The sequence below is a fragment of the Pyxicephalus adspersus genome, chromosome 1 (assembly GCF_032062135.1).
Source record: "Pyxicephalus adspersus chromosome 1, UCB_Pads_2.0, whole genome shotgun sequence".
NCBI lineage: Eukaryota > Metazoa > Chordata > Amphibia > Anura > Pyxicephalidae > Pyxicephalus > Pyxicephalus adspersus.
Window position 1 is genome coordinate 35,284,192 of NC_092858.1, and position 22,926 is coordinate 35,307,117.

The following is a 22,926-nucleotide window of genomic DNA, read 5'->3' on the forward strand; positions in this document are numbered from 1 at the left end:
ATGATAGTGAGGAGGATGGGGATGATAGTGAGGAGGATGAGGATGATGGTGAGGAGGATGAGGATGATGATGATCAGAGCATCCCCCACCCCTTCACTGCCAGGGAGCTCTGCACTCTGCAACCTCATTAACACCTTCACCCCCATTGTGCATGACTATACTATGATATATATATGATACTTTGCAATCTTTACACTACTATAGACAATTGCTAGCCCATACAATCCTATAACAATGACATGTAAGTATTAGCAGGCAATGATCCCACGTGCAGACAACATACATGGAGCTCACACATCATGCACCCCTTGCTGCCAGTCACTACCCACCTCCTCCATGCCTCTCATCCCCAGATCATTCAGCATTCCTGGCAATGTCACCCTGACCACCCCTGGCTGCAGACACCCAGCAGCACACTGACCAGGAATACAATGACTCACATATAGCACCTAGGTGTCCTATGGCTTCCTAATGGATCGTCCTGCCATGGCAGTCCCCGGGAACCCGAGCATGATACTCTGCCAGCAGAAGGTGCAGAGCAGGTGACCGGAGCGGATAGGGTTACACAGAGCCCGGGGCGGGACATGTCAGATGCTCAGCCAATCACAGCACGCTTTGCTTAGGGAGGCGTGGCTTGGAGCCAGGCTGTGCTCTATGTGTGCACTCAGGCATGCAGAAGAAACTTTTTCCTTTTTCATCCTGACATTCACTGAATAATCAGAACATGGATTTGGTATTACTTTGCTTTGGCTGTGTGCCCCATCACCCCATATCCTCATCATTCTTACACTCTAAAAGCTGGAGTCAGACTATGGTGGATTATCATCAGACATGTGTTTGCTGTAATAAAAGGTCACACCATGTCTGGACAATTACAAAATACAACTCAAAAATGACAATTTACAGCTGTATATGGTATGTGATGGGAAATGTGACGCCTTCAAATGGCATGCTAAAAATATCAAAAGTTCAATAAACAGCATTTGTTTTCTTGCTTTGAATTATTATTAAACAGGATTTATATAGTGCCAACATATTACACAGCGCTGTACATTAAATAAGGGTTTGCAAATGACAGACAGATACAGATAATGGGCTAAACTACACTTTCATCAGTGAAGCTGGGTGATCCAGCAAACCTGGAATGGAGTCATTTACTATTTGACCACCAGGTACTTCTGACCCTCTTCTCTACTCACTTGCCCATCTTTTTGGGTGGATGTGTACACCTCTATAAAAATGATTATTATTGAACTATTTAAAAAAAATGTTCTTTTGCTGTAAATCAGACATCCAACCTGTAAATTATTCATTTTTGTAATATATATCCTATAAAACACATCAGGAATGAAGGATCTATATATAATGTTGTTGTGATATATGTCTGTAGGGGTTCAGTGTCACAGCTGCTGGTTTCATCATTTCTGCTGTACATTTATAGGATCCAATATTGGAGCAAAACAGTTTCCAGTCATTCAGAGCTGCCACTTCCCATGGTGAGCCACTGCAACAGCGCCACCTGCAGGCACAAAGTAAGAACCGCACACCACGAAAACCAGGGAACCAAACAGGAAAGTATTATTATCAAATGAGTTCATATTGGCATTCTTAAACATTTTCATTGCCCATATAATGGCAAGCAATTATCATTTACACTTTAACTGCAAGTGCCTGTAGGAATCAACTCCTTGTTGCTGCTCACACACATCACATACCTGACAATGGTTTGGAAGGGGTAAGTAAGAAAGGCTCCAGCCTCTGCTACTTTATACATCCACACTGATTATAAAATGTGCTATGTCTGTTAGCTTTGTATGCATGTAGGAGTAATGATTATTGCATATTTGGTTTACTTGATCATTAATATACCTTTTTTTTGCAATACAAGTCATGTCTCTAACAAGGCATAAAATGGGTCATTACTAATAGATCAGAGTTTTATCTGAAATACAATGCATCAAATTTTCATATGTAATACAATTGCAATCTCTTCCAAAACATGGAATAAATCTGCATGTTGGGGTTGGCTCAAATTATTCATGCCTAATATGCAGAATATAGCCTTGTGGGGGTAATGGAAAAATGTATTATCTTCAGATAACATAATTTAGTGCAGGTTAGGCTTTGTTCAGATTATCTCTGCTGGGATCAGGGGGGATCATCGATCACTTTGGCTTCTGATCACATGATCTCTGCTAGGATCATGAGGGATCGTTTTACCACTTAGGCTTCTGATCACATGATTTCTGTTAGGATCTGTAGGGATCATGATCATGAGGGATCGTTTTACCACTTAGGCTTCTGATCACATGATTTCTGTTAGGATCTGTAGGGATCATCTGACCACTTATTCTTCTGATCACAAGATCTCTGCTAGGATCCGGAGGGATCATCTGACCACCTATTCTTCTGATCACATGATCTCTGCTAGGATCCTGAGGGATCATCTGACCACTTATTCTTCTGATCACATGATCTCTGCTAGGGTCCTGAGGGATCATCTGACCACTTAGGCTTCTGATCACATGATCTCTGCTAGGATCCTGGGGATCATCTGACCACTTATTCTTCTGATCATCAATTCTCCCAGGATAGGCAAGCATATCAGATAAAATTACTTCTTATTTCTAAACCTTTACATGTCTGTAGTTAACATAAGTTTAAGTTAACATTTTAGTTTCGGTTCACTCTAAATGTCAGCAAAAGGACAACAGCATTCATGGATCAGTGAGCAGAATGTAAATCCAGCCATTTCTCTGTGGCATATATGTCTGTTTTTAAAGATGACACTGGATGACCTATAGCAGGCAGAATCCATTGCTAAATGCAGCAGTATAATTAGACTGTAACAAATAGCTCACAGGCCACAACTCCCGGTCCCAAGTGAAAAGTCCACTAAGAGAGAATATTTATTGCCTCCTATTCCTGGAGATGAAGTTTGTAGATGTCAAGATCAATTTTATTGTTCAATAACCTTGTAAAAGTTACAAGAGATGCAGTGTGGCAAACTCTGGCGGATGTAGTGCATTTATATGTCAATAACAAGCACGCTGCTGCTCTGCTACCTGATCCGCAAGACCTTGTGATGTTTAAATAATGTTGCTGGGATATGTGCTGGAATACACTGTTCTATAGAAAACATAAAAGAAGAAACTGTAAAAGAACTGCAGTGTGCAAGGTCACAATTTTGTGCTTTTCAGTCAGACCAGTTTGTGACCCTCCTTTTATTTGTTCTGTTGGACTTGTGGAATAAAGAATCGTAAATCTAAAGTCACAAATACATATATCAGATATCTACCTAAGCATTCCCAAGTTTACAATCCTACATGTTCCATTAGGTATAGTAGTAAAGATATAAAGCAAAGGTTCTGCCACTAACAAACAGATTTCAGTTTACTTTCTTCCAGATTTCATGGCAAAAACGAAATTTTGACCTCCTGATGAAATCATTACTTTTACTATTCGTTTCCCATGATTTTTTATCTATTACCAGCTCCAGCACAAATAACTCCTCTACTATTCCAGACAGCAAGACTCTGACATCATTAGTGTAAAGACGTTATCTACCAATTTAAAATGTTTTTTTAAGATATTTTCCTAATTGAAGCGTCTGAATGAATCAAAGTCTTAATTAACTAAATGTGTCATCTGTAATAACAGCCCTTACTGTACCGGCTTTATGGTTCTGCTTAGATCACTCTTACACCTTTTTTATTCATCTGTGCTGGTACTTTAGTCTGCCATTGATCTAACTTATTGTACTCATTATTTGGGGTAATAGCTTGTTCTATTAGGAGTCTTATTCTTTTCCTGTTTGCGTAAGGTAAGCCATACAAGAAAAGATCTTACGTCAAATACACCAATAGATCTGATAGCAGGCTGGGTACATCTGTAATTTCTTAGGACCAGTTTGGCATGGCACAGCTTATTGTGAGGAACTGTATTAAATGGTATTATAGGCAGAAGCATATGACATGTTATCGAAAAATTTAAATTTTTATGGAGTTGGGGGACATGGGCTACCCTACATTGGGCTACATTAAGGGACAGGTACCAAACTAACCATAGGTCCATAGCCATATGACTTCATAGCCTACAGCACTGTTTCCCAATTTTTTTTAACATTGAAACCCTTGAAAAAACTTCAGGTGTTCGGGGACCCCCTGCTGTCAATACTATATACATAGCATGGAACATTAGTTTGGTGGTCATTGGGAAGAATGCCTCGTACATTGGTGGCCAGTGAGAAGAATGTCACCCTTACAGATAGCCGTAAAGACCATTGGTATCTGGTAAATTAACCAAATTGCTCATTAGTCAAAGAACCCCTAGCAACCTCTGGAAGAACTTTAGGGTTCCACAGAACTCTGAGAAATACTGGCCTAGAGATTTCACAATGCTCTTTTAATATATATATAGTGATTTACCTATACAATACATAGACAAACTGATATGGATGGAGCAGGGGTTTGGATCAAAACTTGTCTAGTCTAAATTTTTAGATACTTATGAATGAATACTGTTACACAGTTGCCAACTAAAACAAAGATGAACAAGGTAAATTCTCAAAGCAATAAAATTGATTAGTGTAAACTATACGTATTACCTCTAGAACTTAAACTTTACAATTCAAATACCCATTGATTATTTGTGCCTACTTGCATCTATATACCTATCCATACAGCCAGGAGGAAATTGCTGTAATGCAAATGTGCAAGCACATTCCACTAATTAAACAGGTATTCTGTTTATTATTGGAATTTGTAGAATTTGTCAATTTTGGGTTTCCTTAGGAAACCATTACTAAACTAGTTTTATTGTGTAAACTGCAGGGTTGTCATCCTTACAATGTGTTCAGTAACCAGTCTATGACAGACTTTAGGCAAACATGCAGATAAAACATTTATACTTATATGGCTTCTCTGGCTGCATGCTTGCTCCAGGTCAGACTTTATTAGGCAGTGAATTCAGGATGAAAGTCTTGCAGCCTACACTTAAATCCAAATCAACAATGGCAGCTCCCATTAATCTTGTGTGGCCCCATCATGAAGAGACAAAAAAGTACATACTGACAGCTAGATTACATTAGAAAGGCCTCTTAGGCCATTTAAAAAGCAACTGGAACTCAAGAAGTTAATATGTAGGGGAAAGCAGGCCGAATCTTCTATCTTATCACTGTTTTATTGTAAGCTTTGCAATCTCTGAAAAGTTGACTAGTTTATAATACTGACCTGGTGAAAGTATGCAGATCAAAAAAGTATGCTTTTATGCATACTCATTCCAGGTCAAAGGGTCAAATTGTAAATTTGCAAATGGGTATAAAATTGGTTCTATTGTTACAACCTGCAAAATTGAAAACATCTGATCTCACTAGAAACCAAGGCATGGAAAAATGAAAAGTTTTGTCATTCTTACCGTGCTGAACCTAGGGAAGAGTCCCAGGGCTGGCTGTGGTTCCATAGGGAAAGATAGAAAAGGTTTAATATCTAGATGACGCTGGACCATGGCTGGCGGAGGGCGAAGCAGGGCAGGCAAGCTTCCACCTCTGTTAATACTTCCTGCAAAAAAAATAGACATAATGTTAAATAAAAATATTAACAATGTTAAATGAAAAAATCCTAAATGTTATTGCCACAATAGACGGGACAGAGGTTCTCCATGCTACATTTAAGGTCAAGTGAGCTATAATAATCATTTTGGGTGCTAGGATCAATTTAATGTTGGAGACAAAAAATGGCAAGGCCATGCAGAACGTAAGTCAGACGCAATCCCTGAACTTTAATGTATTCAGCTTAGTGAAAGCCAATGAGATTTTGCTGACCTGTGTTTGATGAACATTCCAGCGCACATCAAACCTAGGAGAACACATGTGGAGGAGCCCATACTAAGACTGATGACAGAATAAGGCGGGGTAACTCTTGTGAAGGCCATTTTTAGGTGAAGAGATGGCACAAGACAAGCAGCAATGCATATTTTCTGAATACTTATAATTCATAATGTCCATGAATACCTGTTAGGTTTGATAGCAGTATGTATAGAAAATACCCATAAATAGACCTTTTAAAGCAGAGGCTGCAAAAAAATATAAAAGTATAATAATATATAATGTATATGTCTTCTACCAAGTATGCTTTTATTCTGCCCCTTTAGATTGTAATCACACAAAGACAATGTTCTTTCCGGTTTTGTTAGGCACTCTCAAATTGACATTAATGTTGGTTACCATTTCTGTATCATACAACTGCATTTCCTATTTTGTTCAAGAGCTACTGTCTGGATTTTTTTAATAACATCTCAAAACAAGCTTATAAAAAATACTCATCAACATCAAAAAAGCTATTAAAGCATTTTAGGCAAACTTTTCCATTAAGGGTTAGCTACATGCTACCTTATTATCAGACAATGGTTGTGTATATTGTATTCAGTAGAGAAGGAAACCATATGTTTTACTAAATAATACAATTGTACTGATCAACATCTAGAACTACCACTTAATTTAAAAACACATGGACAATCTTCACTGTTTCAATACCAAACTCTGTAGTCAGGATTATTGTAAATTAGTGGTATGTTCGTTTTTTGTATCCTGATCTCATGTATGTGTTGAACGGGTATAGATATACTTTATAACCTTTGCCAAAACAACCTTGCACTGAACAATTGAGGTAGGTAATTTCATCAGTCTCTCTTGGGTTCTAAAGTCAGATCCCCTTTTTATTTTTTATAGAGAAAGGCTGTATTGAATATTGACATTTTATTAGTAACCCCTATGTGGTCAGTTCACATTACAAAGTGGACATCAATGCGGCTGTTATATAGCTGGCCTGTCCTCTATAGCATTCACATACAGGTTGTTATCACACCACAATCCGATAATTGTGTTTCCATTTATACAGCCTACAAAAGAGTTTTTTGATGCTCAGCTATACATGCAGCTTTTAAAACATCATAGGTCTTTTGGGTATATGCAACAAAGGCGCACCGAGGCTTTCCTAGCATAAAACATCACTTCATGTATGAAAATGCTTCTACTCATTAAGATGAATCAGAACCTGCGACAACATCAGTCTGCTGGAGACGGAAAGCTAAATAACAGGAAATGCTTTGACATGGTTTTCATTATCTTTTTATTTTTTGTAAAGAAACTTTGTATAGCTGAAAATGCTTCCTTATGATATAAAATAATGAAAAGGTATGCAGTGCACAGAACCTGTATCTAAAAGTAACCTTACTCCCTAGGAGGGACTTATAAAGTCAATTGTTGAGGTTGTACCTTTAGGTGTTTTATCTATAGATTGGGCCATACACAGCTATTTTTAAGTACAATTTTCATTTTACAAATCTTGAAACTCTACATTTTTACATTACATAATCTTAATGTTTTTGTTAAAATACCTTCCTATTTCTTTCCGTATGAAAAAGTTTTCATACTTCAGCACTTCATACTCCAGCTCTGTTCCTGCCCAATGAATGACATAATGCATAATCCAACTCTTTTCTGCGAGCTCAGGTACCCTGACACTGCACAATTATGAACATGTGCCAACATAAATGCAGATCTTTAAAGCGCCTACTGCTCAGTCTCATCACATGACCTGTATTGGAAGTACTGTACCTGCAAGTACAGTATGCTTGAAATTCTTTAATAATAGGTAATGGAGTGGAGCATTGACCAAGAATGGGCTTAGGGCAAAATGAGACGCAGTTAACTTTAAATTTAGCATAACCCCACTCTAAAGTTCTCTTCCCACAAATGGATGACAAGGTTGTCATCAGGACAAAAAGTTAGGGATGTGGATGCCAATACCATTGGGGGTGTGGATACTAATACGCGCCCAGCATGGATTCTATCCCTTCTCCACCCAATGTTTTTGTTAGAAATACAGTTTAAACTCCAGTCACTGAACACAAGGCTGTTTTCATGCTTGCAGACAAACTTTGCTCTGAAGTTACTATCAAACTAAACGTGGCAGCATTGGGGTTTATTTAGTTGATTTACTAAAGGAATTTAGGCTATTCAATCACAAAGGCTACGCACATACATGTAATAATTATCGTTGGAAAACGAACGATTAACAAACGATTAACGACCGATCAACGACTATTCACGACTATTTTGAACGATTGTATAGTGCATTCTGTACATGCTGTAATGATGCAATCGCTCAAATATAAATGCTCAAAAACAATCGACCAATATTAATCACATACTAGATATGATCGTTTGAATGATGCAGGAAGTGATGTGTACCGGAGAAAGTGTACTGCAGAAATATCCACAATTACTGAACGACCGTACACACAATAGATAGCGAACAATCATCACCCAATCTGATTCACCAGGACGGTTGTTCGTTTCCAGCGACAATCCTCGTTCATCTGCGTCGTTGGCCAGACGTTGCTCAACAATAAATATTGCACGTGTGTACGTAGCCTAAGGTAAATGGTGTACTCTGCAGGTGTAATTCACTTAGCTAAATGAATGTGATGAGAAATCACTTTGTAAAGAATACCCAATTAGGTGGAAGGAAAACTAAAAAAAAAAATTGTTTTTTTTCTTGCCCATGCATGGTTGATGTCAACAGAGCTTTATTGCATTTAACTAAACTTAATAAAATAACTCTTGCAAGGGGATATATCACAGTCTGTATTACTTTAGTAAATCAACCCTTTCATCACAGTAAAGGAAATGAGGGGGGAGCTACCAACAGAGCCATAGACACCAGCAAACACCTTGAATGGACCATTGCTTACTGGCTAAAGGCCCATTTACCTTCAAGCAGTGGTACATGCGGCGCTATGCTCTTGAATTCTACCTTGTAGCTATTTAGATGCGCTTTCCATATTTCACAGCAATAGACATCTTCCAAGAATGCTCTTTTTAAATTCTGTGAACATGCCTCTCTGACTATCCTAATCTGGATAAATCCATTAATTAGTCAATCAAGCAAAATACTAATAATAAAATGCTGTACGTAACATATAAAAATCAGAAGAAAGTTTGCCTTTAGGGAATAAAATAATCAACCGGGAAATTATATCATTAACTTTTCCCCATGATATTTTAATTAACTTTTGATGAGTTAATTAATGTTAAAAAAAAAGATTAGAACATTATTTATAGGTTAGCACAAAACGTACAAAATCAGCAATAAAAAGTTAAGTATATTAGGTAGTTAAAGTGAACATGTCACCATTTAAACATTTACCACAGCACAGGATGCCTGTTGTAACCTTTATAGATCAGACAGCTCTCCAGACAGAGTCACTTTCATATTCAATAATAATGGTTATCCTGATAACTCCCATCACCGGTCCATTGCAAGGACTTCACTGGCGTCTTCTTTGTAAAGAATTATTTTAAAGAAAAGAAGGATTTCCTTTTAAACAAAGACAGTATTCTAATCACTCAATATAACCAAATAAAGCCTGATTTCATTTTTTAGTTCTAGATAGAATGAGGAAAATTTAGAATTTATATCAGGTTTTTTTTTGTATTTCTGTCTGTGATCTGATTGCAGAAGTTTTTCCTCACCTGATAGTCATAGTCACACACGCACAAGTAATGTTAATTTTGAGTTGTATTTTAAAGTTAAACTTGAAGCTTGACTCTGGATATATATATACACACATACACACAGGGTGAACCAAAAGTACTCTTTTAACACCCATTTTCTTGCATCAGTATTTAAATATTTGCCATTATGGGTTCTGAACTATCTGAAAAGAAAAAATAAATGGTTCACCCTGTATATATATATATATATATATATATATTTCTTAATAGACCTAAGTGCACTGTGCACCAAAGGCCTTTGAAAACCCAAATATTACATTGTAAATGTGTGTGTGTTGGGGGGGGGGAGGCATGTTTCCTATGCTGCCTTTAGTCTGCACAGAGAGCAGAGTTGAGGGGGCGGCACCAAGACCAGTCATCCTGTGTAAGAAAGGAGCACAAAAGAGACCGGTCTGTATAACAAGAAACTCCACTATTGCGACAGAAGTGCAGGCTACATTACTGCACACATTTGGAAGACATACACATAACACAGAGATTCCCTTGACACAAATGTCAATTAATTAGACAATATTTGTTTACCATGGAGTTGAGCTGCAAAGATATCTGAAGCCAGAACTGTTTTTTTTTTTCATTTTAAATAGAACCTCAGTCATTTTTTTTAACATTTGTGTCCGATTAGAAAGAGAGAAATACCCTCTTAAGTAGTAGTCATCTAAACGTGTCCCGGTTTCCCCTCTATTTCTGTTCTTACAAACTTTCAGTCCCAGTAGCGATTTCACAAGTATAGATAGAGGGAGTAAATCTCTTCAATACCAGTAATAAAAACCAATCTAATATTGAAGCTAAAACTCTAAATTATGATATGATATGAATATAATATTGAATTATTGTAGTCTCGTTGCCAGCCACCATTTACATTGATTAGTAATGATTTGACAATTCCTGGCCATTCTTTCCCATTGCAACGTTGAATATCTATCCTATGGCTTCTATATATTGTTACTTACAAAATATTTACAAGAGGCTTTTTCAATCCATGCATTATTCAGGTGTGTGCTTTGTGTGTATTACCCTTTAATAAAAGTAGACAATAAAATTTGAAGTAGTAATAATAATATTAATAATAACTCTTTTCTTTATTATAATTGGAATGACTTTGTGTTGTACACCAGAGAGCACCAGAGAGCTGTACACAAATTTAATATATTGCGCATTTCAACATCTGTTAAATGAGCTGCTTGTTTGAGCAGAACACCTCGCAATTAAAAATCCAGCTCCCAAGCGTTAACATACTTTGTTTGCAGTTTTTTCTTAATGTCTTTAAGTTGCTGGAATCAAACATGAGGAAACCAGGTTTTATTTAGCTGGTATAAATTATATGACACACTACAATACACAATTGGCCACAGCTGTACTAGATAGTAATGGCTGCTTGCTAGTCACAACATATTGTAGTCAATGTGGGGCTGGTATATGATAAGTCTGCTAAGGAAATAAATCCTAAATCCCAATTACCTGTCAGCTGACACTTGTACAGTCTAATATGGATCAAACATATGTTTATTTGTTTACGCTACACCAGACCCCAAATTGTCAATCATAACTCCATGAAATACATACAGCAATATATTTATCTACTGTATCTATAAATTATATATATTTCAACTTTTTTTGATTACTTCCAGATATTTGCAGCTCTGTTCAGTTCTCTTGTGATTTACAATCACTATCTATAAAGTCAGAGGATGGCACCTTTAAGAATATGCAGCTTCCTATATCACATCTCCATGGGCCAGCTCCATGGGTCCTCTCTGTGCACCCCTCAGATCCCAATTACTGAAAGCATTATGCATGTTATAACAGTCAACAGGTACACGACCCTCATTGGTTTACAGGCACTCCTACTTACAGTCCTCACTATTACTACTGCACATTAATTGAATGATCTCCCAATATAAAGTATACAAGAAGATGACACTGCAGTGTTTTCCTATGTAAAATGCTCAAGGTAAATTCTTAACATACCAGAAAGTGTAAAAAGCTTTTCAGACATCCTTGCTATGATGTTTGATATCTCAGTGGTTCAGCTACATCTGTTCAGCCTTACAGTCAACATCTGACTGCCTTCTTTAGGGTGAATTGAGTGTTTGTCTTGTGTAATTAGCAGCAGCTTCCTTTTTATTGTACATCTCATTGTTTCCAAATACAATCATCAGAAAATGATGCTTTTTGTCATGACCCACTTTACTATGTTTAAAAAAAATCTTTTATACGCTCAATCCTGTGTTTAAAGTTCTAACAATGACTAAAGTAACCCCTTCCTATCCCAGTGCATGCAAAGAGAACATAGTGCGTTGATAAACAATTAGCTGCTGCATAATACCTGAACAAAAACTCTGTCAGGTCTGTCCCTATGGACAAAGCTACATACATACTTCAAATTTATGTTGCTGAAAATAATCTTTGATGATCATTTCTAGCAACACCAGAGCAAAAAAAAACTGTGCACATGGCACATTTTAGTTCAGTGGAGGGAGAAAGACGAGCTGTAGGCACCCCGCTGCATTTTCCTCCAAGAGAAATGACAGCACTTTTCCCCAGTTGGTTATTGAGTGATCCGCCACAGTAGATTGCTGAACAACATCAGGGAACCACTCTACACATGCTGCATTTACACCAGAGACAATCATAATCATTTATTCTGGTCAACAATTATCTAACGTGCATGTATAGCTTTATTCCAATTCCCCCATTGGGAGTCACCATATTGTAATGGAAGGTGAAGCCACAATGTCCATCACAGCCCACTTATCAAAGACACCTCTGCCCTTCCTTTGGAAACTCTGTGGCCCCCTTTGCAGATTTGCAAGCCTTATTTTCCAGTAAAACCTTGTTGCCATCGAAGGAAGTGAGGGGAATGTCTCCAACTGAGCCATTGCCCATCATCCAAGCACATTTTATATATTGTGCAGTATCTGTAATATAAAAAGTGCATACTAGCACTAAAGAGGGAGAATACCTCCTCCTTTCCAACTGGTTGATATTTGGCTTTTCATGGTTCAAGTCTGAATACACAATAGTTAATAGATATAAAAAGGTTCACAGTTCCCTTATTTTGGGCAACATATGGGCACCTAAGGAATCTTGGCAGAATAGAAAAAAGACTGTGGACTTAAATTTGTCAAAGTCCAGATTATCAGTCATCTTTCTTCTTCATTGATTGAGGAGACATTAACCTGGGACAAGCACATTAGGACACCTAGTAATATTATGCTTGTTAAGGTTTAGGGACATATTAACTGCACCAGTGGTAAAGGAAACAGCCCAGGGCATGCACCTACAAAATCAAGTCAGCAAAGTCCTTATCCCTATTATAAAAGACAACTTTAGAGTATATTTATTATTATTCAGAAGGACCCTTTATCTGTATTTTTATTATTCTCATTGATACTACCCAGTATATATCCATAAGTTTTCAAAGGTTAAAACTGTTACACCTTCATTTTATAAAACCAAATATATAATCTCCATGTGGAGTTTATTTTAAACCTGCAACACTTACAAGCTGTCACTGCAATAATCTGTAAGTCTGACACCATTAGTAAAGTGGACAGACTCAGCGGACCATTCTTCTTCGCTCAGTCACTTTGTCATGTTGCAGTGAAGCGGCCAGATATGATTGGCCATCTCTGTCTACACTATTTCAATCAGAGTGCCACTTCAATGTAAAGAAAATGTTTTCTTCTATTTTCTGCTGATTTAATCACTGACAATATCTCTTTATATATGTGTCACTGTATGTGTGGAAGATAATAAAATTGGATCTTAGGAGTTTGTACAGATTTAGGTCATGTATTGTTAGGATTTTTTTGAGGTGTTGCTGCTTGTGAAACGCATTTGGGTCACAAGAATTATTGCTGCCTATAAATTCAATATAAAAGTGCATCACAGCTCCAAACAGTGCCATGTTACTATATAAATTCTGGCACCAGTCCTCTATTCTCTTGGTCCCTCTGAAGCATGTAGTCGTGTAACACCAGAGAGCAGAGGAGACATGGGGGGCTAGGGGCTTAGAAGATATTGGCCGTGAGCAAACACTGGTTACATACCAGTCAGATGGGCCAGTTGTGAATATAGAACCATTTGGTTAGTATAAAACAGTCAATATTTCTTGAGTTTGTGGGCTCTCTTTATTCACAGGTTTATTACCTTCATAATGGGCCGACAAAGTTACCTTCTCATCATATTGTAGCAAAAATGTTATGAACTAGGAAAAATATAATTCCATAAAATGCAATGTATGGGTTGCTCTCAATAAGCCATGTTGTCTCCTAGTATGGTATAGGAAAAAAGGGGGAGCAAAGGGAGGGCAATTGATATATTTTTAATAAAGTGAATTATTATTATACAGTGCCGACATATTACACAGCATCTTTCAAAGTCCATTGGTCATGTCACTAGCTGTGCCTCAGAGGGGCTCACAATCTAATGTCCCTACCATAGTCATATGTTAATGTCTTTATTAATATTACTATTACACAGTATTTATATAGCACCATCATAATATGCAGCGCTGTACAAAGTCCATGGTCATGTCACTAGCTGTCCCTCAAAGGGGCTCACAATCTAATGTCCCTACTATAATTTTATGTTAATGTCTTTATGAATGTTAATATCTAGCACAGTCTAAGGTCAATTAACCTGCATGTTTTTTGGAACGTGAGAGGAAACCAGAGTACCCATAGGAAACCCACATAAACACAGGGAGAACCTGGCTGAGATTTGAACCTGGGACCTAGCGTTACAAAGGCCAGAGTGCTAACCTCTAAGCCACTTTGCTGCCCTCAAATGAGCTGTATGCTGTGATTTTTGCAGATCTTTTTGTACAAAGTGAGTACCCTGCTTTGTAAATAAAAGCTTACCATTTTTGGTCAAATTCATTTAAACCATTTTTGCATGTATGTTCTTCTAAATAATGTAAAATGAATGAATATAAGCATTCTGTAAAAAAATAAAATAAATAAATAAAAAAGCCCAGCACTGCCTGAATGCTACAATCATCATCATGACTGGCAAAGTCAGCAAAATAATGAGAAGCTCATCCAGTAACCTGCACCTCCAGCGAGGCTTTCTATTACATGAACATTGGATATCAGCTTAATCTGATATGGGCCTTACCTAAAAAGAAGCTTCTCTGATTGATAATGTGTGTAACAAACATTTTTTTAAAGGATAAAATACTGAGTGTCTTCCATGTAAAAGTATGTAGTTATTAATAAAGTTATGGGGCAGCTTTCATTTTTGTTTGCTTTTCCCTATTTTCCATTTTTTACAATTATAGTTATTATTTAACCACTAGAGGCAGTGCAGATTAGTTGAAAAATGACCGTGCCTAGCTACTTAAAGTGGACCTATCGTGACATTTTTAACATTATATAAAAGGGTGGCTTATATATAATGAAAAAAAATAATATAAATAGTATGACATCTTTTTTAAAATAAATATTTTTCATTCATTAGGCTGATCTTATACTTGTATAGGTATAAATTCCTAAAATCCATCCAATCCATTTAACACATTGGTGAATTTCCTATGCTTTTTCTTGAGTTAAAAACATACTAGACGTACTAGAGTAGCAAAGATTTTGAAATCCTTTTCTATGTAATGTGAGCAAATGTTACTGTACTGAATACACTTAGTGTGACCTAAATTTGGAGGACTCCACTGGGAAAGCAATCCTTTCTTTCTTGTTGGTTCCTCCAAACAATTAAGCTGCTGACTAGCCCACCTTTGCTGATGCAGCATTTTAAGTAGATCCTGTCCTGCAGAGACCCCTGAGGGCTGGAAAAAAATGGTAAACTGCCATAAACTTTCTCTGTGAGTTGCATTAAATGTTTCTTTCCTGTTTGGCAGGAGCTATGTGTGGCCAGTGATGGCATGCCTTGGCTTTCATAAGATCCTTGTAATTATATCGGGGAAGCTGAGCATTAACGCAAAGCCAACAATTTCAAGCATCCTTAGTGGCAAACATCTCAAAGGTAAAACAAAATTATTTTTTTTTTATTAGATGAGAATCACCTTGTAAAATTTGTACATGGAGCTGATAATCTGTGTTCTTTCCCAATGTGAATGTCAGTGGAAATCATTCTCCCCAGCTACACATGCTGAGCCACTCTTCTGTAACAAAGCGGACCTATTATCAACATGTTAACAATGCTTCGCTTTTCATTTTACATTTTGATCTAATTACTTTTTTGTACTATTTTAAGCTTCCTGGCCCTACCTAAAGACTGAAGAGAAACCCCTGCAACCTCATGGACTATATGTCTTCAGGGGTCGTCCTCAAGTGAAACGCATGATCCCATGCATGTGTAGAAAGAGATCTGCAGCCATTTATTTACATTTGGTGGAAGGCACATCACCCAATCCCGAGCATACACAGTGTGAGGTCGTCATCATGAACCCTGGCAGTGTGGGACACATTAGAAAGCCCCGGAAAGATGACTGAATTCAAGGCAGTACAGGATTCACTGGGTGTGTAGGTAAATTAATATTTTTTTAAGTTCTGGTTTGAGTCAGTGGCAGGAAAGGATCTTGTGAGACAATGTCCTAAGAGCAAGGTTGTCACCTATCCTAGAAAAACTAAAGTGAGCAGCTAACTTGTTATGCATGGGCTTTAAAAGTGGGAATTGGTTGTATGTTTTACCTAAACAACTAAAGGCACTTGTTTGGCATTCCAAAAAAAACAGTTACTATGCCATGCACAGACCTCAAAGTAAAAATACATTTACTTTTGCTAAAGCAGTGGGCAGGACAAGTTGTGGCCAGGCACTTAATGAGAAACTTCAGGCTTATGATCCAGCAATGACAAAGCTGATAGCTGTGCGCTCTATAGAGCAAGGAAGCACAGCCTACATTAGATTGGCTACTCTGGTCTAAATTCAGGAGCAGTGCAGCATTGTCGCCACCCCATCACAAAGACTTCTCCGCCAGCATCAATAGGTATTCGTGGAAATTAAAGTACTAAGAAAAAAAACCATTAGTGTTCATACACTTATAATTAGCTGCCACAGCATTATTTTTTAATGGGAGTTCAAAGCTCTACTTTATTATGATAGAATACTAAACCAAGCACGTTTAAAAAAAGAAAGCGGGGCTAGGTTCTGTCCCTCTACCTTTCCAACACTTTCAGATATTCCTTTTTCAGTTATAGCATACTGCCAATGTGCATACATTTTCTGACCTTTTTTTCTGAGTACATTTTTTTGTTTCCCTTAACAGAAGGTTTGTTGTGAATCAGAATCGTGACTATGGTATATCACCAAATCAGGTGCAATGTTGTTAGAAAAGACATAAAAATGTAATGAAGAAGGCAGCAAACATTATTAGGATATACCTTAAATCTCATAAATACCTAATGAACTTTTAAGCAAAATTTACATTTTTTTCACACCATTCCTTTCTATGTATCATCTACCTTGCAGCAGGGTACAAACCCTGATATTATAATCATACAATTCTATACATGCATGCTCTGGGGTTGGCATGGCCAGGCACCTGTTCTCCTAGTACAAGTGTTGTGTTGTGTAATGCCAACCACAAAAACAAAGGGAATATATGCATTCTCACTGCGAATAGTGTCCCTTGTTGGAATCCACGTCAAGACTCTGGAGCTGCAAGATCCATTAGCAATTCAGCAAACACCAGGGATGGTAGATTTGTACTTGGCTGTCATAATGTCTACTATTTATTATTATATTTTCCCCGTGTTGCTGGGGGTGAGGGTATCGTCCTTGTGAATTAGTACTTTAATTTTTAAAACCAGTGGTTTCTGGACGCACTTTAGATAAGCTTGCTTTTAGCAATTACAGCTTTGTCATATGATGTAACCCAAAACTAATTAAGGGCTGGACATTTGTCACCCAGCTAAACATAACAAAATCTGACAAATGGTATTTTGCTATCACATATTAATAACAGCTTTGAATCCTGTCCCTAGAGATTTCTAATTCCTCTGCAGTACTTGGGCATGGCTCTACTTTGTTGTCCGATACATTTGAATCATCCCTAGACAAAATCTATCAATCAATTTTATATGGCCTATCACCACAAATATGTTTCTTTTCCAATGTAATTGCTGGAGTAATAAATAGAAAAAATATTAGGCTCCATTAAAAATAACAGCAAAAATTATTGTGTCAACGTATTAAGATTTTCTAAATGTATATCATTCATCTACTATTCATCTATACTCTCTATAGCGCCAACATATTACACAGCACTGTACAATAAATAGGGGTTGCAAATGACAGACAGATACAGACAGTGACACAGGAGGAGGAGAGGACCCTGCCCCGAAGAGCTTACAATCTAAGAGGTGGGGGAAGTATCACACATTAGGAATATTATCAAATGTACACATTTCAAGGGCTCTATTTATAAAATATCGAATCTGTCATTACATCAAACATTCCTTTGTGGGAATCTTCCAGGTCTATGTGTTTCCATGGCAGTAATTGATTCACAACAGGGAATGTTTAAGTGAATGTCAGATTCCCCACTTTATAAATATAAAAGCTGGATACATTTTTTTGGTAGCAGTGAAGGATTGAAAACATTTAATGGTGTTCCCTACATACATATGCAATCGTATGGAGCTTTTGATACTCTCCTTAAAATTGACACATTACTATGGACTTTGTAAAGTGCTAAGTAATATGTTAACGCTATATAAATACAAAAAAAATAGTAATGTGAAAGCGAAAAGACTTTATGGGGTCTATTTATAAAGAAGAGAATCCAACATTCACTGAAACCCTATTATACCCTGATAGATAAAATTTTCTTCCAGATCCATGGGTTTGAATTGCAGCAATTGATTTCAGTGAATTTCAGATTCATTGCTTTGTAAATGGACCCACATGGATCTAAAAATCTCTTTGACCCCTGAAAGAAAATTAAGCATTTTTTTTCCATCCTTCATGATGGCTTTACAGGTTTCCACAGCTTATCATGATTTAGTTTGGGTGTGAACCTTGCTGCAATAATAGATAAGGGTGTGGTGAAAGAAAAAGATAAATCTTTGGATATAGTATCATTGTGGGAACAGGTGCATATAGTATCTAACACAATCAAACTTGTGCAAGACATGGTGGTTTAGCAGTAAGCTGCTTGATCTTAGTGCTGCCACACCAAGTGTTTTTGGAATGAGCTGCAATACCAGGTTTCACTGGCAGGTGTCACTACAAATAACATATGTGTTTGCTGCCCTGGAAAGCTCCTTTCATATTACTAAACAACAGGGTCTTCTATAAACATAAGAATTCCATTTTTAATATTGTTAAAAACTCTAATCAAAATCAATTGAATGCTTTGTGTTGTGAATCTCCATATTAAACTACAAACACAGACTGCCAATTATTATTATTAAATTATTAAAGTGTATTTATATGGCGCCAAAGTATTGCACAGCACTGTACAGTAAATAGGGGTTGCAAATGACAGACAGATACAAACAATGACACTGGATCCTCATGGACATATGTAGCTTATAAGACTCATACAGCCTTGTTCCCACTAAGGAATAATCCACATGTACTCCTCCTAGGGTGAACACATGTACGGTAATACTGAGCTTGAATAGTAAACTCCCCATGAATTATTAATACCTATACTAGGAAAAATCATATTCTTTGGTGGATATAATTGGGCAGTCTGTGTCACAAATGCACAAGTAAGCTTCAAGAACATCATGGGCCCTGCCAAGACTTTTACAGGGTGCACCCAGTACTAAAAGAGTACTTCAATTCCTGCAAGAGTTCAAGGTAGGTATTTTTTAACAATGTTACTTTTTTTTCTTAGATACCATGCACTTTATTATGTGTTGTATTATGACAATACGTTAATTTATTGGGCATTCTAAAGCTCCAGAAGTGTTTGTGCACTTTTCTGTAGCACAATGCACTACAACAAATGGTTACTGTGTTACTGTGCATTGCGGTTCACTCCAACATCTGCTAGAAACGTACATTGGGTTTCCATTTAGAATAAATGGCACTGCATCATACCAATCCGCATAATACATTTTTTACTGTAGCCTATTTCTGACTTTTTCTCTAATGTATCATTTTCTAGCATTTATAATGCAAATAATGTAAAATTTTACAGTAGACTCCAAAGCTGAATTTTCATCTAAATTATTCAAGGTCATGTTACCTTTTCCTGAGGTAGATTTATCTAGCAAGTTCACAACAGAATGAGATGCATAATTAGTGTAAATCAAGCTGCTTCTCATTTAGCAAAGGATTTCTGACATTTCTGCGTATGTTTGCAGTTGCTGCACCTGCAGCTCTGAGCCATCCAATAGCTTTGCAAAGATCTCTAAAGCACAATCTGAAAACAAAGTATCTGCAGCTCTAACAGATCAAATTATATATATATATATATATATATATATATACGCACACACACATATACATTTAGACCTTCACAGCTACCACCGAATATTATAGATTTATCTATTTCAAACTGCAAACATTTGTTCCAGGCTTCTCTCCTATCACCAGTGAAGTGTATAGAGTTCACGGCTTTAGGGTTAAGATTTGGGGACTGGTATACTCAGACAGGTCATAGTGCCGTGAGCCTAAAGTGTATATAAATCATAAATCCACTTTTCAGTATGTCTGACATGATCAATTGTATACAGTTTTCATAAAGTAGAAACATGGCATTTAACTAAAAAAAGATGTTCTTAATGTGCTCTTTCAGTTTCCTCTTTGCCAAGTCCCATAAGTAACGGCTGATCTTTTCAGTAAAGTCTGGAAAGTGAATGCAACTTTATGTGCTCTCATTTATGCTTTGCCTGCTTGCACAACTATGGGATGAACATATATTTCAGTGGTGTGTCTATCAGCATTGTTACTGCTGATTTACAAGGCAGTTCATTCAATCAGCACCTGGCCACATCTCCTGCGGCCCACTGCTTTCTGAATTACCTTTATCTTTGCTGAAACCCACTGAATTGGAGTCACAGTGAGGGGAGGCACATGAGTCACAATTAAAGCAAGATTTGACTTTTAGTACTTGGATTCTTATACAGGAGCCTTTCTTAACCTTTTTACATTGAACACCCTTGAATTAAGATTCAGGGAACCCCTGCAAATATTTATGATATGCCTAATTCATGGTAGAATTTGGTGGTCAATAGAATTAATACCTTTTACATTGCAGGCCAGATGGAAGATTCCTACCCTTATAGATTCCCAAATGCATCATTGGTAAGCCATTGCCTCATAATTAGCAGCGGTGTTCTCAGCCTGCTTCTTTATTTGGCTGGTGCTCCAACTATATGTGGACCTAATAGAAAGCCCAACCGAAGGAATACATGTGGCACGTTCACACAACATTACAACTTGGAGTTGCTATGAGTCCTGTTACTGTCAGGATGTCCAAGTAAGAAACTTTGTAACAGATTCTCAAAAAACTATTTGTCTAGGAAAACTGCAAACAGTGTGACATGATGCAAACATACACGAACATACTATGCTAACCAAGTGGTAACCCTTTTGTTAAAAGAGAAGGTCCCAACATGTCTTACTTCTATCACACATTCAAAAATTAGGAGATTTACCTCATTTTAGGATATTAGGGGAATTTTAAAACCTTTAACGTCTTCTAATTTATTTCCCTGCAGAAACCTGTACTGGGATCAATATACAGGCCATCCCTGCAGATATTTTAAAATGCAAGCTACTTGGCCTTCGCACGCTTCAGGTAACCGCTGTTAAAAATGAAAGACTCTTAATGAAGGAGGGTTCACAAGTATTAACTCACAATGTTATACAAGGGGGTGCTGGGAAGTTCCTGGCTTAGCCCCCTTCCAGATGAAATAGAAAAATGAGTGTGGGGACATATGACAGCCTAATAAAATATCTTAGTATGTAACTGTGCGAATATCAGGTTCTTGCGATTCCTGAAACCATTTTTTCTTTTAGTGAGGAGCTGTGATGGTATGGGCACAAGCAAGTTTCACGTCGTTGGAGTTACGGGCCATCATGAAGTTTTTGTTTCTCCAGGGAAATGCAGCAAAGGAGATTCACACTGAAATGTCACAAACAATGGTGTCCTTTCTACAGCACTGTCGAAACCTGGATATCTCGTTTCAAGACTGGGCATTTCACCGTTGAAGATGAGCCCCGCAGTGGGCCCTCCCCAACCTCAACTGACCCGGCAACCTGCGATGCTGTCCATGAGCTGATTATTGAGGACCAGAGAATATCCGCAAGGTATAGCCCAGATACTTTACATCTCACGGGAGCGTGTTGGTTTTGTTATCATTACTATCCTAGACATGTGCAAGCTTTCAGGGAAGTGGGTGCCGAAATGTTTGAACAGTGATCGAACGAGTTGAAGCATCAAAAACCGTTTTGGCTCATTTTGAAGCTGCACAGGACTGTTTGGCTAGGTTAGTGACTGAGGATGAAACCTGGCTCCACATCTATGATCCTGAAACTAAGGAACAGTCAAAGGAATGGCGCCACAACGGGACCCCCTGGCCGAAGAAGTTCCAAATCCAGAAATCAGCCAAAAATGTCACGGCGTCCGTTTTCTGGGACAAAGATGGTATTCTGTTGGTGGACTACCTACCTTAGGGCTCTAGTATCAGCGGACAGTATTATGCTAACCTCCTGGACCAGCTGAAGGAGGCAGTTAAGACGAAACGCCATGGAAAGTTGACCAAAGGGATCCTTTTTTGCAGAACAATGCACCTGTGCACACGTGTCCAACATTATGGCTGCCAAACTGAACACCCCGGGTTTCCAAGTGGTCCACCATCCCCCCTACTTACCTGACCTGGCCCCTTCGGACTATTATCTGTTCCCGAATTTAAAGAAACACCTGAAGGGGCAACGTTTTGAGGATATTCCTGATATCAAAGATGCTGCTGACAGCTGTTTTGCAGCCCAACCAAAGGACTTTTTTTTGAACGGTCTAGAAAAGCTGCAACTACGCTGAACCAAGTGCATCATTCTCGGGGGGGGGGGGGGGGTGGTATGTTGAATAAATGTGTTATTTCATAACTCTGGCTCTCTTCTTTCTGGGCAAAGCCAGGAACTTCTCAGCACCCCCTCGCACATCTGTCAACAATGCAACTGTTTGCAGAGCTAGACATTCCACAATACTAACTGCTGAAGCCATCATATAAAGATCACGTCTACTGACCATGCATGCATGATTGTTTGCACAATTGTTACTTGCCTAATGACAACTGTACATATGATACAGCATTACAAAAATGAATGCACCAGGATAGATTGTTCATTTCAGCTGAGAATCACCATGGATGATCATTTTTTTTAATTTGTGATGATTATGACGAATGATTATCTAACCATATGTCAGTAAT

At 37.7% G+C, this 22,926-nt stretch overlaps 1 protein-coding gene and 1 long non-coding RNA gene across 2 annotated transcripts in view; one reads left to right on the forward strand and one right to left on the reverse strand.

The window, feature by feature from the left end:
* LOC140327133 (uncharacterized) overlaps window positions 1-18,932 on the forward strand; it is a 19,528-nt gene extending 596 nt beyond the window's left edge. Inside the window, exons 2-4 of the long non-coding RNA XR_011919990.1 lie at window positions 1,442-1,532; window positions 15,435-15,559; window positions 15,791-18,932. This is a non-coding gene — a long non-coding RNA (uncharacterized lncRNA). The remainder of the gene's footprint in view (window positions 1-1,441; window positions 1,533-15,434; window positions 15,560-15,790) is intronic.
* Window positions 1-22,926, reverse strand: part of ZNF385A (zinc finger protein 385A) — a gene marked incomplete in the record, with an annotated part of 148,473 nt that overhangs the window by 65,636 nt on the left and 59,911 nt on the right. Inside the window, 1 exon segment of the mRNA XM_072406335.1 lies at window positions 5,416-5,558. Coding sequence (XP_072262436.1) covers window positions 5,416-5,558 — 143 coding nt within the window.